The 18,584-nt window shown below is 30.8% G+C and overlaps 1 protein-coding gene across 2 annotated transcripts; it reads left to right on the top strand.

Annotated features, from left to right (window-relative positions):
* Window positions 1–282: 282 nt before the first annotated feature.
* On the top strand, window positions 283–6,998 carry LOC111014907 (MLO-like protein 4). 2 transcript variants are annotated; one of them, XM_022289772.2, is made up of 15 exons: window positions 283–627; window positions 697–754; window positions 850–1,070; window positions 1,222–1,338; window positions 1,430–1,490; window positions 1,628–1,737; window positions 1,973–2,047; window positions 3,108–3,193; window positions 5,104–5,153; window positions 5,390–5,430; window positions 5,547–5,714; window positions 5,794–5,829; window positions 6,200–6,267; window positions 6,351–6,411; window positions 6,498–6,998. In XM_022289772.2, exons 1-15 carry the CDS (start codon window positions 511–513, stop codon window positions 6,810–6,812), a joined length of 1,584 nt encoding a protein of 527 aa, XP_022145464.1. In that variant the 5' UTR covers window positions 283–510; the 3' UTR covers window positions 6,813–6,998. The 2 variants fall into 2 exon arrangements, with proteins under 2 accessions (XP_022145464.1, XP_022145465.1); XM_022289773.2 differs by having other exon boundaries at window positions 285–627; window positions 1,631–1,737.
* The last annotated feature ends 11,586 nt before the right edge of the window (window positions 6,999–18,584 follow it).

Below are 18,584 nucleotides of genomic sequence, written 5' to 3' on the forward strand. Positions count from 1 at the left end.
TTATGGCCTGAGGAAAAAAAGAATGAAAAACTTGCGTTCGAGCGATCTTCAATCTTGATATATTAGAAAAGAAGAAGTGAAGAACCGATAAACCCGACATATAAAACCGAACCAACCGGATCAGTTCCTGATTCTAACTAATGCGATGCGATTTGTAAGTATCATACTTTTGTTCTCTTTCTGATTTCTGATCTTGATTTCCTTAACTTTTTCTCCATGGGAGGCATGGAAAGCGACAGAGGCGCCTACACTCGGAGTTTTAGAAATTCAGAGCCACTGTTGAGGAGTCATCGAGTGGAACCCACGATGCTCGTTAGGTTGAAACAACCAATGCTCGGCTTCTTAAATTTCCTGACCCAATTGGTCTACAACGCAGCCCACCATTCCGTTGATGCAATTAATGCGATTGCTTATTCGAATCCGAGACCTGAGGAGACAGTTGGGAGGATGGTTGCTATTTCCGGATGATGAAGATGAACTGATCGAGCCTCATTGGACTGAGCTGCGAAAATGGGAGAAGAGGGACGATCCTTGGCCGTTACCCCCACATGGGCTTTCGCAACAGTCGTCACTCTCATGGTTTCTCTTGGATTCTTCTTCCAAGGATCGCTGAAACGGGTCGAAAAGGTAAAACCCACCTTGTTTCCCTCTGGGTTTGTGCTTGATTCCCCTTTTGATTGAGACCCTTTTTGGCAGTGGTTGAATAGGACAAAGAGAAAATCGTTACTCGCTGCTCTGGAGAAGATTAGAGAAGGTGAGAAATCAGATGGGTATTTTGTTTCCACTTTTGGATTGATTTTGTTTGAATGATTTGTGTGTTCTTTTTGGGGTTCATGGTTTTGCGAGCAGAGCTGATGCTCTTTGGACTTCTGTCATTGTTGATGGGTCACTGGATTGTATTCGTCGCCAGAATTTGTGTTAAATCGTCAGTCTTAAGCAGCCGATTCTATCCCTGTGCGTTGGAGATGGATCTGAAAAAAGTTAGGCACATTTCTATTTTAAGCGAAAATGTGAACGGTTCTTTTCCAAAGGAGCACAACAATGCTGGGATACGAGAGTACTGTCCTGAGGTACTCTTTCTTACTTAGTAGTGCAGTTAAGGAGTTTTGGTTTTGAGGTATAATGGTGAATTAACATGGTGGCAGAGCACGATTTGAATAAAGAATGAACTGGGAAGTTTATATTGTCTGTCATTCAATATGTTGTTATTTTGCTTTCCAGGGTCGTGAATCGTTTGCTTCGTATGAAAGTTTAGAGCAACTTCATCGATTAATATTCGTTCTCGGCATCACCCATGTTTCTTATAACTTCATTGCCATAGCTTTGGCCATGATTAAGGTTGGCATATTTCATATCTCGTATCAGTCTGCCTTAAAATTCTTCTGTCTTGGTTTCCATATCCTCTTGAAGCTTGTTTCTTCTTGTTCAGATATATGGCTGGAGGACATGGGAAAATGAAGCCAAGGCTTTGGCCATTCAGAACTCACAAGGTAAATGATATTGCACCAAATCATTAATTTTCTTCAGCTCCTAAGTTTTGGATCTTCCTTTGAAGTCATTATAGATGCATTTTTAAGAACTTGCATTGATTGTATTTTGACCTACAATATTCATAATTTGAACCTAGAAGAATCTGTACGAGCACCATCGACTGGACCGAAAATAAGGCGACTATCAACTTTTGTCTTTCACCATACCTCTCATCCATGGAGTCAGCATAGAGTCCTTGTTTGGCTGGTATTTTCTCTGTTTTCCTTTGAGCTTCTGATGAAGATAGCACCAATTGTACTGTAAAATAAACTTTCATCTTTCATTTGTGCACTATTTTTTATCAAACTGGTTATTCTCAAGTGGCTTAAAGCTTCAACTTCAGCAAACACTCTATCATTGTATTACGTTCTGGAGCACACGAAACTCGAAACTCGGGGATTGTTATGTTAATTATTCTAAAGCTAAATGTATCAACTTGCAGCTCTGTTTCAGCCGCCAGTTATGGAGTTCTATCAACCGAGCTGATTACATGGCTTTACGGTGGGGCTTCATCAGTGTATGTCCATTCTCATTCTGAAGTAGTTTTGATGTTCCCATGTTTTCATCCCTAGAATAATGAATAAGTTGATGGTTGGACAACATAAGATAAATCCTATGGATGGCTAAAAATGGTCAAAATACTCTCTGCTATAAAATGAGGAACCAGTGTTTACAAGGAAGATGAAATAATCACAGGAAAAAGAAAATCACATCATTTTTTAGATGAAAAACCAAGCTTTCATTGATAAAAGAACAAGGCAAGGGTTAAAAAACCAGCCCAAAACAGCCCGTGACCGGGGGAGCCCCAGAACTAAATATATGAAAAAAGGCTTTAATCCAAAATAATGTGACCTAACGGATAATTATAAAAGTCCCTAGAAACCAATGCTCAAGTAGAGCTATTAAATCTGGCCAAAGACCCCACACCTCCTTCCAACATCTCTCCCCATACCTAAAATTCTATTATTCCTCTCAAACCAAACCGCACCACAGAATTGCAAAGAAACAACCATGCCATAAAATCTATCCCTTATCTCGGAATGGAGGAAACAAAAGGACCTCATCCACCATAGACGTACAATCTGTGCACCTAGCCAAGCACACACCAAGCATCCGGAAGAAGTTGTCCCAAACAGAGCTAGCAAACTGACAACCCAAATGATGTGATCTAGATCCTCAACGCGTTTATGCGAAGATAGCACCACTGCGGTCCCATCACAAAAGAAGAAAGATTTTGACATTCTTTGGAATTTTGACCTTTCACAACGAGGAGAATGAAGAGCAACTAGAGGGGGATGATCACACCAAAGATGGAAAAATGAACTGCCTGAAAACCCCCTAGACTAGTAAGGGACCCAAACACAACAATCTCTCCCCCGGATCCAGCACTACATCCCCTAACAGAGACAAAAGGTCTACCACATCATAGCATCTAAGTATAAGGAAGGATGGTTGACTGCAACTTGAAGGGGGAAAAATTGAGTGTTTTGTCTGTTAGATCAACTTGCCTTCACCAATATACTAACTTCAGTGTTTCTTTTCTTTCTTGCCCATGTTTGTCTTCCTGTGGAATGTAGACTCATCAACTCCCTGTATCATATGACTTTCATAATTATATGCTTCGAAGCATGGAGGACGAATTTCGCGATATGGTTGGTATAAGGTTATTCCTCTTAACTCTATGTCAAGCTTCATTATTTACAGGCTCAATATGATTTGATGTAAATGTATTTACAATTGTTTCTCTTAGATCTTCTGCTACCATATGGATTAGTATCAGAGTCACGTGTGAGTTTGATGTAAATTTTTTAGTTCCATGATATTATTACCACAATACAATGTTTTAGTGATCCTGCCAAAAGTTTGCTTTCTCAAGGATGACAATCTAAAAACCTGTTAAGATTTGACATAACCCATATCACTTGTTTACTTTTAAGGGCATGAGAATCAAGGAATGAGAATGGAAATATTCATTCCCTTTTGATAGTGTCTGCTAAAATGCATGAATTGAATATGTTACCAACTTCAAATTTGGGAATTACCCCTAAAACGAACGAACAATACTTAGGTACTTATCAATTAGCACCAATATTTGTACTTATCACTAATAAATGGGCTTTTAACAAAAAATCTCTCCTACTTGTAAAAAGATTAATGGTGGTCAATAAAAGTTGGGTGCTGACTAGTAAGCACTTAAGTTATTTTTTTTCGAAAAAGAGAGAATCTAATTCCTCAAATAAAATCTCATCAGTCTCGTTCTCATTCTTTATTTTGTGGATCTCACACCTTTGCAATAATTACTTTACATCTTTTCTCATTTTTCTGAATTAAACTTATAATGTTTTAATTAATGGTTGTACAATTTTATTTATTTATTTATACTACTAATCATTTTTGTTCTAATAAAAAATTATATAAATTTTATTGGTTGATGTGATTTTATTATAAAATATTATAAATTTCTATTTAATTGATCAATTATTTAATTTTACTTTGTTATTATTGATTAATACCAATAAAATTGTTAAAATAGAATCCAATATTATTAAATTTATAACAGTAAAATTTATTAATATTTTATATTAATGATAGTTGTTCTAATAAAAATTATATTTTTTGGTTGATGTAATTTTATTTCAATTATTTATTAATATTAAATAAATTATTTTAAAAAAATTTCCTATCAATAAAATGGTAATAAAATAAATTAAAATTTATTATTGTTTTAATTAAAAAATAATATTAGTACACTTTTTGGTTAATGTATTTGTAATTAGGTAGAAATAAGAAATTAATATTCTAGTGATCATATATATTTGATTTCTATTTTGGTTTCAGATAGTTTTAGTAAAAAAATATCAATAGTTTTTTTTTTTTAATTCCAGAAAACTTTTAATATACAATATAAAAAGAAAAATAACATTCTCGTTCCTATTGATTTCATTTTAGTTGTATTTCATTCGAATCGTGACAAGTAAATGGAGCCTAAAATTGGAGGAGACTGAAATTATTTATAAGGTTGTTTACTAATAATTTGTTATTTTCTTTTGTACTCACCTTTTCATAATTATTTTGAAATCCTAGTCAAACTTCAAAAACTAAAGAAAAAGGACTTCAAATCTCTATATAATGTTTGGACAGTTGGCTTTGATTTCAAGTGTTTTTCAAAGGTAGAAAACAATATATATATATATATATATATATATATATATATATATATAGATACATATTAATTATCAAACTGCCTTGTTTTTTTACAACATAAAACTTAAACTAAAAATAGAAGTGTTATTATAGGGGCCTTAACAATTTACATACGTTAGTATAAAGGATCTACCTGTTTTCTGCAATCAGATTAAGATTTTGTAGGATTATTAGGGAGATTTCTGTTATTGTAATGTTTGGCTACAGTGTATATTAAATATCGAGCAACATGTCGACATGTCACTGTATTAAGGGCCTCGAGATATTGGAGAAAGAAAAAAAAAATCTTCTCTCATTTCATCAAATGTCTCACTTCATCATCCCAAGGAAGAAGACTATTTTTAAAATTTGTTTCATCTGCATTTGCAGTGTGCCACTTTGGATATATGCCATTGCCTGCATCTTCCTCAACTTCCATGGTAATATTTAATCTCCCAAATCCTTAACTGAAGAGCTTTAAAAAGTTTCCATTGATTTAACAAACTCAATTTCCCTTCACGACTAATGAAATGAAAGAAAAGAACACACACACTTTATTCAGAAAAACTTGATATGAATTCAATCTTACTGGTTCATCCAAGCATTGAAATAATATTTGCATTTTGGCCCTTCTGGTTAATGATATAATGGAGACTGAGCCATCCTTCTTATCCAGGAAGCAATATTTACTTTTGGCTTTCTTTCCTCCCCGCACTTGTAAGTTCTCTATTAATCTTTGTCTGGTTTCTATGTTCGGATCCTCTTAATGGTTCCCTCCGATGATGATAAACCATCCATCTTTTTATTTTCCCTTGGCTAACCAAAACTGATAGGTGATTCTGCTGATCGGGACGAAACTGCACCGGGTAGTGGTGAAGTTGGCAGTAGAAGTTGTGGATACATCTCCAAGGGGATACTATCATTTTAACTTGAGGGATGAGCTGTTTTGGTTTGGGAAGCCTAAGCTCCTCTTATGGTTGTTACAATTTATATCCTTCCAGGTTAGTAAATAAAAAAACAACCCAGTTTCTTTTGCAGTATTTGTTGTATTTGTGTTTCACAGTAGCATTTCTTTTGCAGAATGCTTTTGAGGTGGCTACATTTATTTGGTCCCTGGTAAGAATTCAATAAAAGTGTGCTGCTTCTCTCTCAAACTTGAATTAGGAGGAGCTACCCTGAACCCAAAATACTCAATCTTTATAAATTATAGCAGGTTCCGTTTCGGTTTCGGTTTCGATTCCCCTTGATCAAAACCGTTCACAAACACTTTGCCGAGTTTATGTCTGAGTTCTTATCTCGAATCAGCTAAGAAGTTGGACGGCATTATCTTTATTCACTGATCTGTTGTTGTATTCTCAAATGTGGAGATCATTGTTTTAGTTATGTTAGTCAATAGAGTGCCTCCTATGTCTTAATGGGACAGTGTTCTTTGGTTTGGTATTGTAAATTTCTTTTTGGTCTTACTAACTGAAATCTTAGCTTTCAGTGGGAAATTAGGGAACCCTCTTGTTTCATGGAGAACCAAACATACGTCGCAATCCGCTTAACATTCGGGTGCGTGATGTCCTCCTCCCGAATGAAACTTATATCGAAACTAGTGTATAGCTATGTTGAAACTTCATTCTTATTCATTGCAGGGTTATCACTCAGTTCTGGTGTAGCTTCATTACATTCCCACTCTATGTTATAGTAACTCAGGTATGATTTTGGCTTCTCTTCTCTCCAACTCTCCAAGTTTCATCAAACTTCCTCCCAATTTGAAGGAGTGTAAAATGTGCTCGTAGATGGGGTCGAGGTTCAAAAAATCACTTGTGTCGGAAAATGTTCGACACTCGCTGCATCAATGGAAAAGAAGAGTGAAGACAAAGCCGAGCACTTCTTCCTCGGCTATGCTTCTAGGTGAAACCTCACTTTCATCCTCTGTTTTGACGACGGAGAACTGCTCGGAAGGAAGCACGTCGAGCGCTGCTCAACACACGCAATCCTCTCAGTTTCTTGAGCCTTCATCAGATAGCATGAACATTCAAATATCTGTTAGTTCTGGTCCTGTTCATGTCACTTCCAACAACAAAAAAGATGAAGGCAATGAGGATCATTGATGGAAAAGTTTTAGATTTGAGTTCATGAAAGCTGAAGAGATTTAGCTCTGTTTTTCCAAGTGATGTTTTCTATAGTTATCATCATATATAAACTATAAATCTCAAGAGAGATTTCATCAATGACATAAATTTGTGCTACTTTTCAAATATTCAAATGTAATGAATAAACCCCTCAAGTTTCTTGTATGTATTTTATAATAATTAGATTTAGGGAAAATTACCATTTTAGCGCTGAGGTTTCACTTAAAAGGTTATTTTGGTCATTGAGTTTTTAGAATTACACTTTAGTTCTTGAGTTTTAAAGTGTTGATGAGATTTTTTTTCCCACTCATCATAATGGTGACTATTGACGTTATATTTAAAAACTTTTAAAAATAACCTTTTTTTCCCTATTAATTTTCCATAAAAAAAGGACAAAATATGAAAAATATCAATAAAATATTACTAGTTCGAATATAATATAAATAATAAGAATTTTTTAGCTTATCTAAAACGAGTGAAATATTGATTTGTTAATAAAGTTATTGATTTTTGTGATTTGATCCTTTAAGTTCAACGTTTTGTTAATATCTCCATCGAACATTTTTATAAAATTGAAACCTTGACATATTTTTGTGTACATCGACATTTAAAATGTCCCTTAACCAATTAATCTATACTTGTTTTTCTGTGAAAGTGTGATGAGGAGATAAGTGCACTCCCAACTCAAGCTCTAAATTTCGTAAACGTCAGACGTGACTGCATTCAATTTGTTGCAACATTTTAAGTTTTTAAATATATGCGAACATAGTCTTGTATCGATTAAAAGATAAAAGAATTAGATCGAAAAAGGGAAAGAAAAAGAACAAAACTCAATATAATACTCAGAGAATCTAATGTAATAAACAAAGAATAACATACATTGTAATTGCATTGGTTTATATATATATATATTTATTGGATTAACTAAAGCATGATTAATTCATTTAATAGTCTTATTGAAACTTAAAAGGAAACTAAGAAAATCAACCTCTAATGCTCCCATGAATTTTCAATATGCATGATATTAAATATTTGATTTCTATATATACTAGGTACATAGAAAATGCCATGGATAAAGTATAAAATTTGAAGAAAACCAAAAATGGAGAATAATTAGACAATAACGAAGATACTAGGATTTGAAGGATATAAATGGAACATTGCTATCCATAGATCTTTAGATATTCAGATCATTTGAAAAAAAGCATGAATATTATAGAAATTTATAAGAATTTCTTAATGAAACGTTAACATAGATTGTTAAAGTTGACATATTTACAACCTAAAGTCTAATATGTGCATTAATATAAAATTATATAATGCCAAAATAAGTATAGGTCAGTGATAATTGACATATACCTCCAACCATGAAGTTGTGAGTTCAATCATCACTCCACACGTTGTATTAAAATATAATAATGAATGTTAATAAGTAAAATGATTTATTAATTAATTGACATGTCAATGCAAACAAATACATCACTTAATAACAATGACAGTAGTAAATTATAATAATCACTTAAACAATTTGGTATTATTTAATAGAGAGAAATAAATAAATAAATTTTAAAATAGAGGGTGATTATTGGCTCAAGAAATTATTATTTATTTTAATAAATAAGAAAAATATTATAAAATTATTGGTTCGAATAATAAAGTAGATAATACTGTTGTAAATTTTAATTTAAAGAGATCAACAAATAAATAAAATAACAGATTTGAAATATAAAATTTGTTGATATGATAAAATTTATCAATTTAATATTATATTTGAATGATTAGACCATTATTTTTGTAAATGATTTTTCTCCCCGATTATTCATTTTTTCTCAAGTTAGGGAATTTTTGTATTTTTTGTAGTGAAGGTTATTTTCATTATTTTCCTAACTTTGTAGTAAGATAAAAGATGTCCAAGATGTCACCATATTTTTTTTTTGTCCTTTTCCTTTCTCCAAATATATTTACGAACCTTCTAATAAGTTAATTATTTTTAGGTTATAATAAAAAGAGTTAAAAAAGAGCTCCCATTTTTCTATAATTCTCACCCATATTTCATCCAATATTTGTGGAAAAAATACTGCAACTCGGAGGAGAAACTGTAAAAAAAGACAATATTTTTAGTTCCCCAATCTTTTTCATTTCTTTATTTACGGTTGTAAAAAAGAGAGGTAAAAAAAAAAAAATCTAGAATGAGTTATTGGACTTATTAGAACTTTCTAGTCCTCTTGGATAAAATAAAAAAAAATAAAAAAATAAAAAAAAAGCGAAAATGATGGTTTTTTATCCTAAACTCAATAAGTTAAACCTTAGATAAATGTTGCAACTTTCATGCTAAAGCGAGCATAGCTCAGTAGTAATAATTAACATTAGGTGAGTTCGATCTCCATTCCCACAAGTTGTACTAAAAAAATGTTGCAATTTTCACATGAAACTCCTCCAATAAATATAAAACACACCCACACAATTTTCACCTCAAAACTTGAAAAAGTGTTGCATTTTTAACTTCTGATAAAAATTTTCCTAATGGATAGGCATACGCACACACATATGTGTATGGTATAGGACTTCAATATACGTGGTATTTCTAAGATATATCAAAATCTAAAGAAAATATTGTAATACAACTTTAGTCACCCTATTAGCTATATCTAAGAATGGTTTCAAAATTACTAATTTATCGTAAAGAATAGATGTGCTTTGGCTTTTTAAGTTTCTGACCTTATTTGGGCTTGAAACAAACGTACAAACACCAAACATTACTATTTTAAAAGGAACGTTATATTGAAAAAAGAAGTAATTTAATTAACCACGCCACAATTACCTTTCAAAAACATGTCATTCTTAATGGATTAATTATAGCATGCTTGCATTTGATCATGACTAACACATTAATCGGTTGTCCTTAAAGATACTAATTAAAGAAATAAACTACACCTCTCGTGTGGAGTACAACATGCATGCATGATATTAAATATTTCGATCTATATATATACTCGTACATAGCAACTACTATTTCGATAAGGACTTAAAAGGTGAAAAAGAAAAATAAAAAAAATGGACAGCAATTGGACAATGACAAAAAATGTGGGAGCAAGAGAGATGAATGGAACAATGTTGTTGAGAGAAGATGAATTGAAGCTCAAAGAGAATTTATTCAAATGGTGGTCGGAAAGCGAAGTTCAAAAAGTGATAAATAACGTAGGGCATGGACTTAAAATCACTATGTTTGATGTAAATGCATCTCGCTCCAAAAAAACAAAGCATGAGAAGGATTTCCGATGAAGACTATGCTGTTGATTGGGATGTCAAACATTATCAAGAAGGAGATAAGATTTTGATGTGTTGGGATCCAGAGAAACAGTAGTTATGTTATATGGTCGTTCAAAGTAGCGCTCTAAAAATGCACGTCGCTTCTTCGAGCAAATCTTCTCCGTAAAAAAATAGTTTCTAATTATACAAAAAGAAAATGTATATGATAGCGCAAATAATGAAACACTTACACCCAGTTGCTATTATTGGGATTATATTGATATGGTCTTGAAAAACACCATAAATGTCATTAATGTTGTTGTATTTATTTATGAATTTAAAACATTTTTTTACCAACTTATCCCTTATGTTTTTATTTTCATAAATATTTTTATAGAATTGAGACCACAGCATTGTTCGAGAACTATGTTTATAAGCTTCTAAAAGGTTCTTTGTTATTATTGCAAAAATATTATCCACAAATTGCCAATTCATTCCCCATTAAATAATAATATTGCATAATAATAGAGCAAATGATGAACCAAACACTCACTTGATGATATTGTTCGTGGATGTGAGATCGATTATTAAGCATAACTCAATTCGTCAAGGTATCTATTTCCAATCAAAAGATCATGAGTTCGAATTCACATACTAACATATTCTATTAAAAAAAGAACCATGGGTTGTCAGTTATTTTTTATTTAAATTTTAGTACAATAAATAAGAGATAGATAATTGAACAGCAACACAATATCTTATTTACTTGAGAGCTATGCTCATATTCATGGTTATTATTGTTATTATTCAAGCTATTTTGTTTTAACTACAATAATACTGATAGGTACACGTTGGCTAATTTATAATTGTATTCAAACAATAACCAAACTCATTTACATGAGACACGTCATTTTTAGGTTAAAATATACAAAATGCCAACAGTCTCCATTTTCGTCTCACTTTCTCTTGTCACATTATTCTTCTTCATGCATGTCATTCGATATCTCTCCGATCTAAGATCTTTTGTTCGGGAGAAAGGGAGAAAGTGTGGAGGGAAGGGAGCGATGGGGGCAGAGGTGGCAGAGGGAGGGGGTGGCGCGGTGGTAGGGAAGGAGGAACAAAAAATGAAAAAATGAAAAGGAAATAAAGAGGATTAAGTTAAATCGTGACTCTTTTGGCTCATCGATCTTGACTGAATGCTCGTTTAAGCTTTTAGGCTCTGACACTATATCAATATTCATGAAGTTCCATCTCAAAACCAATTGAAACCTACGTAAGGTCCCGGATCCGTGTCTGTGCAATATGTATATGATATATATCGAATATACTACTGATATAAGTAACTAATACAATACTAATATGAGTATCTAATATACTACTTATATAATTGAAAATTTTTGTTATATTTGAAAATTTTAAAATAGGCGACATATTTTGAAATACATAAAAGATTTATGCTACCCGCTTCAATTTCCCTTATTATTATTGTTGTTATTATTATTATTAACTATAATTTTTTATTCATTTAAAAAGACAATTTATATATATATATATATATATATATACTTATTATTATTTATTATTATTATTATTATTATTAAAACAAGAAGATAATCTTATTTTAAACTTTCTACTTATCTACTTATTGATGTTATTATAATTATTTTAATTAGATAATAATAATAAAACTAAAAAATAATTATTTTAATCATTTAAAAATAATAATAAACAATAATAATAATAAAATTAAAAAAATAATTATTTTAATAATTTAAAGATGATAATAGTAGTAATGTCTCCTCAAAGCCCCGTGTTAGAGCCTTATCTCGAGCCCTTCAATTTTTACTTAATTTTTTTCTTTTTAAGAAATCATCAACTTTCTAATCATCCTCAACTATAATTTTTAATTTATTAACTATAATGTTTTATTCATTTAAAAATACAATTTATTACATATATAAAAAATTGAAAACTATATATATATACTTATTATTATTATTATTTATTATTATCATTAAAAGAAGAATGATAATCTTATTTTAAACTTTCTACTTATCTACATATTAACATATAATTATTTTAATAATAATAATAATAATAATAATAACTAAAAATAATTATTTTAATCATTTAAAGATATAATAATAATAATTACGACGATGATAATAATAAAAAAATAATTGTTTTAATAATTTAAAGATAATAATAATAAGATAAAAAAAAATTTGCCTTGCTCAAAGAAATGTCAACAAACAACTTTAGAAATAGCACTATCTATGGAAGAAATGTCTAGTTGGTCGTCTCTTGAAGAGACCGACCAATGTTTTGATTTTTTTTTTTTCAAATTAAACGTTGCGCCAACGAAGCTACGTTTATTGGTCATCTCTCCTTTTGTTGACTATTCATAGCTCAAATAGTTTGGTTAATGGTATGTTTTTTGGGAAAAAATCTCATAAAAAACAATGTAAAAAAAAAAGGTGGATCCCCTCCTCATGAGCTTCTACCCCTTTTTTCTTGGTTTACCCTTTTTAAGATATAACAATCTAAAGGAAATATTGTAGTTCCAGCTTTTAATCACCCTATATTTTAAGAGAATGAGTTTAAAATTATATCCTAAAGAATATATATTCTTGTTTTTGGCCAAATATACCCTTAGGAATATTGAGGGGTTTGATTTCCTTAGTTTCTTGGGATGTTCATTGTGCTAAATAGGGATGGATGACAAAAGAACCAAACTGGAGATTTTTTTATCAAATTTATTTTAACGAGATTATATTAAATTATATATATCTTGAATGGATTAATTACAGCATGATCGTTTCATTGACGAACACATTAATTGTCTTTATTGAAGCTAAAAAGACACTAAGGCATGAACCACACGACATGTCACCTTAACAGGCATGCATGATATTAAATATTTGATCTCTATGTATATATATCGGGTAAATCACAACTACTATGGACAAGAAGGAATTTAAAGGTGAAAAGACAAAAATGGAGACCAATTGGACTATGGCAAAGCATGTGGAACTGAGAGAGATTAATAATGGAACATTGCTTTTGGATGAACAGGAATTGAAGCTGAAAGAGAATTTATTCAAATGGTGGCCACAAAGCGAAGTTGAGGATGTGATGACAAATATAGGGAAGGGAGCGAGAATTGCTATGTTTGATGTGAATGGATCTTGTCCCAAAAAGAAAACTATGAGGAGGATTTCCCAGGATCAGTTCACTATCGAATGGGACGTCAACAAAGATTATATGGTCGGAGATTGGATTTTTATGCGTTGGGATCAAGAGAACAAGTGGTTTTGTTACGAGGTCGTTTTAAACCCTTCTCTTAGAACGAATCCACAACTGTCGGGTGCTTCTTCAAGCCGATCTTATCGGGTCAAGAAATAGTTTCTTATGGTGTTTTAGACTAATAATAATGGGTATGATATAACATAAATGATGAAACACTTGTAACTAGTTATTACCTTTTGACAGTCTTCGACCCTCAACGTCCGAGACAATCTCCATCTTCATCTCACTTTTTTCAATTAAAATATACAAAATGCCTCTAAACTTTGGGATTGATAATTTCAAAATAAACCTATTGCTTCAAAAATTTCAATTCTACCTTCAACTTTTAAAGTTATTTAAAAAATATCATTCCATCAACTCTTTCGTTAAAAAGAAATCGAAAATATGATGCGATACATGAATTGTAAAGAGTGATGTATGCCTATCGTTTCAATTATACTCTAAACTTATGGATACTTTCCTATTAAGATATAAAACAAAAATGACGTGCCAGGATTATATTAAATATCTTTGTAATAGGAGTGTTTTGTTGTTTTTTTTTTCTTTATTCCTCTCTCTCGTTTTGATATGATTCCTTAACTTTTGTTTTTCATGGAATGACACAATGCACAAAATTAAGAGCCACGATTAAGAAACATCGCTACTTCTTGGCCTTGAAATATATGCTTTTGGCTTTTTAAGTTTTGTGACCCTTGAAACAACCTACCAACATCAAACATTACTATTTTAAAATGAAATTTATTTTGAAAATGAACAAAGTAATTTGATCATCATCATACCTTAATTACTTTCAAACACGTCGTTGATGGATTAATTACAACATGTTCATTTCATTGACTAACACATTAATTGTCCTTAAAGAAGCTAGATTATCACATGCATGCTTGATATTGAATATTTGATCTCTAAATATATTGGGCACATCACAACTATGATGGATAAGAGGAATTGAACAGTGGAAAAACAAAAAATGGAGGACAATTGGACAATGACAAAGCGCTTGGGAGAAAAGGAGATGAATGGAACATTGTTGTTGAGAGCGAAGAGGAATTGAATCTCAAAGAGAATTTATTCAAATGGTGGCCACAAAGCAAAGTTTAGAGTGTGAAAAATAACATAGGGATTGGATCGAAATCACCCTATTCGATGTGAATATAGCCATGAGGAGGATTTCCCCAGAAGAATTCACTATCGAATGGGACATCAAAGACAAAGATTATATGGTCGGAGACGAGATTTTTAATGCATTGGGATCGAGAGAAAAAATGACTACGTTACATGGTCGTTGAAAGTCGTGCTCTTAGATTGAATCCACAAATGCCCGATGCTTCTTCAAGAACCTCTTCTCATGCTCCAAGAGCGAATCCACAAATACCCGATGATGCTTCTTCAAGAGCCTCTTAATTTTTGCTTTTATATAAATACTTATTTATTTACAAACTTATCTGATATGCTTTATTGTTATTATTTAAGCTAAGCTCTTTGTGATAGGGTACAATTATAGCATTCAAATAATAATATCATCATTAATTTATCATTATATTGAAAATTTCATTCTTCTTCGTTTGTGGCTATTGACATTTCCAAAAGGGTTAACTTGAAAAAATAAAATTTAGAGGTTGAGGAAGTTTTGACGGGGCGGAAACCTTTTCAAGTTTTTTTTAGTAGAACAAATGTGAGAATAAAGATTTGAATCTCAAATCCCTAATAGAAATATAGATGGTTTAATCACTAAGTACAAAATTTTAAAAAAAAAACTAAATATATTTATCTTTTTAATTTGAATTCTAAATCTTTCATTAACATTTGTTGATAGTTATATAAACTCAAGAGAAAGGTTGAGATCTTGGGATAATCTTAGAAAATAGAAGTGTTGCTTTAAAACCTCAGTCTTTCTACACACCTTTATTCAAATATATATCCATATTTGCATTTTCATGCTTAAATTTTGAAATTTAATTATAACTAAACACTTATTTACCACACATTAAAGTTGATTTGTACTAAAGCATAATTGATAGTAATTAGTTTAGCAAATAGCAATCACAACAATCCAAAACTAAGCCTAATTGTACAATATTTGTACCAGTTTTTTTTCCCCCAATTCACATCTCTCTACATCTTATTTATACTATTTGTGTAATTACCTCAATAAAAATTAGGTTAAATTATACCTAAAATACCTTTAAATTTTAGGATAGATTTTAATTATACCTCTATTATTTTTTTCAAAGTTTCAATTGTCTATCAACCCTTAGAATTGTTTTAAAAAATATCTTCCAAAGAAAAAGAAAATATGATATGGCAACTATTATTATTATTTTACAAGAAAAGTTATTTTAGAAATATATGTCAATGAGTTGATGGATTTTCTTTTTATAATTATTTTTTAAAAACAAATGATAAAACTATGGTAATTATAAAAATATGGTAGATAAATCACAGGAGTGGGTTGTGATTTGACCAAAGTCCCAGGTGTGGACTGCGATTTCATCGTAAATTGCAACCATCACCCACGACTCATGCCGAAATCGCAGTCATCACTGAAGTTGCAGTCGTCTCCTTGATGTGGCTCCACCTAGAGAGCCACGTCTCTACTGAAGAAAGTTGTAGAGGCTACGACTTCCCACTAATATCTTTTTTTTTTTTTTTGAAAATCCAAAATTTAAGTAAAAGACTAAATTGTATAATCTTAAAAAATACAAACACCAAATATTATCATTTTAAAAGAAAAGTCATTTTAGAAATATAAAAAGTAATATAACAATGCCACAATTACTTTCAAACAAAACACGTTCCGTATAGATTAATTACACATCATGCTCTCTTGTTTCATTGAAACCGACCCCACGTCTCCGATGAATTACAATATGCATGCATGATATTTAATATTTTGATCGCTATATATATTGGGTACATCACAACTACTATGGATAAGGAATTGAAACGTCAAAAAAACAAAAATGGAAAACAATTATTGGACGATGTCAAAGCACGTGGGAGCAAGAGAGATGAATGGAACATTGTTGTTGAGAGAAAATGAATTGAAGCTGAAAGAGAATTTATTCAAATGGTGGCCACAAAGCAAAGTTGAGAATGCGATAAAAAACATAAGAAAAGGATCCAAAATCATTCTATTTGATGTGAATGGAGACAGCCCCAAAGAAAAAACCATGAGGAGGATTTCTTCAGAAGACTTCACTATTGAGTGGGACATCAAAGGCAGAAATTATATCGTCGGGGATGAGATTTTCATGCGTTGGGATCGAGAGAAGGAGTGGTTATGTTACATGGTCGTCCCAAATTGTGCTATTAGAATGAATGTAGAAATGCCTGATGCTTCTTCGAGAACCTCTTCTCCAATTAATTAGGGGTCGTTGTTTATTTTTTGAGAATCTAGATATATTATTTTTTGGTACAACACGTGAGAATGAGGATTCAAACCACAGCTTTTTGATATGAGATAAGCGTCAAAATTGTGCTATTAGAATGGATGTATAGATATGCATGATGCTTATTCTTCGAAAATCTAGATACTTGACATCTTCAAATGTCTTGAATTTTATATATGCTAGTCATGAGTATATTTAAGAATGTTTGAGAATATTCTTTTTTAATACAAGAACGGTGAAAGGATTTGAGCTCATGACCTTTTGGTCAGAGATATGTGTCAATTACCGTTCAATTAAAATTATGTTGACGGTTTGAGAATATTTTTAAAGATATAATATTTTGCAAGATTTGTATATATATATATGAAACTATATATTGTGTCCTAATTAACAATATACTCCTATCAACCCTCGTATAATTTATATGTTAAAATATATATTTTTAATATAATTTAATACTTATAAAAGGTTTGTTTTTATTAATTTAATACTATATTTTCTATAAAAAAAAATGTAAGTTTACTTCATGTTGGGTGATTGTACGATAGTAAAATAAATGAAAGATTGCACACTATATTTCATTTGTAAGTAAATTAGGATTTATACGTTCTCTGAAGTTTATTTTATAGACCAATGTAGTATATAAATAGAAAAGTATTTCGCTCCTCAGGAGACATCTTATCCTTACCACCATTAAATATCTAACAACTAAGGGAGAAAAATGCAAAAACAAAAAAAAAATTCTTTTAATGATGAGTTGTTAAATATTTAACGGTTGTAAGAATAGAATTCCTTCTTACTAGTTAAGAGTCAACCATTAAATATCTAACAACTAAAAGAAAAAAGTGCAAAAACAAAAAGTTTTTTTTTTTTAATAATGAGTTGTCAAATATTTAATGGTAATAAAGACAAGATTCCCCTCACTAGTGAAGATCCAACCATTAAATAAATGACAGCTAAGAGAGAAAAATGCAAAAACAATTTTTTTTAAATGATGAGTTGTCAAATATTTAATGTTGGCAAGCACACGTTTCCTTCTCACTAGCAAGTAGCTAACCATTAAATATCTGACAAGTAAGATAGAAAAAAGTAAAAATAAAAAGATTTTTTTTTAAATGATGAGTTATCAAATATTTAATGGTAATAAGGAAAAGATTCCTCCTTACTAGTAAGAATCCAACCATTAAATAAATGACAAATAAGAGAGAAAAATGAAAAAACAAAAAGTTTTTTTTAATAATAAGTTGTCAAATATTTAATGATAGTAAGGACGCATTTCTTTCCTACTGGTGAGGAGCCAACTGTTAAATAACAAGTAAGAGATAAAAATGTAAAAACAAAAAGTTTTTTTTTTAAAATGATGAGTTGTCAAATATTTAATGGTAATAATGGTAATAATGATAGTGAGGATCCAACTATTAAATATTAACTAAGATAGAAAAATGTACAAAAAAAAAATTTAAATGATGAGTTGTCAAATATTTAATTGTAATAAGGACAAGATTCTTTCTTACGAGGATCCAACTATTAAATATTGACAACTAAGATAGAAAAATGTACACAAAAAAAAAATTAAATGATGAGTTGTCAAATATTTAATGGTAATAAGAACAAGACTCACTCTTTATTGGTGAAGATTACGAAAATTTCTATCTTTATTTACTACTTTTTAATCGAGATCTATATTTTAATTAGTTAAGTTAGGTTAAGTTTACATTTGATATCTTTCATTTTTTTTAGTACAACATGTTAGGGAGGAGATTCGAACTCACAACCTCTTAGATTGAGGTATATGTCAATT

The sequence above is a fragment of the Momordica charantia genome, assembly GCF_013281855.1.
Source record: "Momordica charantia cultivar OHB3-1 chromosome 10 unlocalized genomic scaffold, Mcharantia_2.0 BLBB01000010.1, whole genome shotgun sequence".
NCBI classification, from domain to species: Eukaryota; Viridiplantae; Streptophyta; class Magnoliopsida; order Cucurbitales; family Cucurbitaceae; genus Momordica; species Momordica charantia.

Excerpts from the sequence above, each read along its gene's own strand:
- LOC111014907 (XM_022289772.2), top strand. The coding sequence starts at position 511 with ATGGGAGAAGAGGGACGATCCTTGGCCGTTACCCCCACATGGGCTTTC. Across the intron at positions 5,154-5,389 it reads CATCTTCCTCAACTTCCATG|GAAGCAATATTTACTTTTGG; the intron begins GTAATATTTAAT and ends CTTCTTATCCAG. Across the intron at positions 5,830-6,199 it reads CTACATTTATTTGGTCCCTG|TGGGAAATTAGGGAACCCTC; the intron begins GTAAGAATTCAA and ends CTTAGCTTTCAG.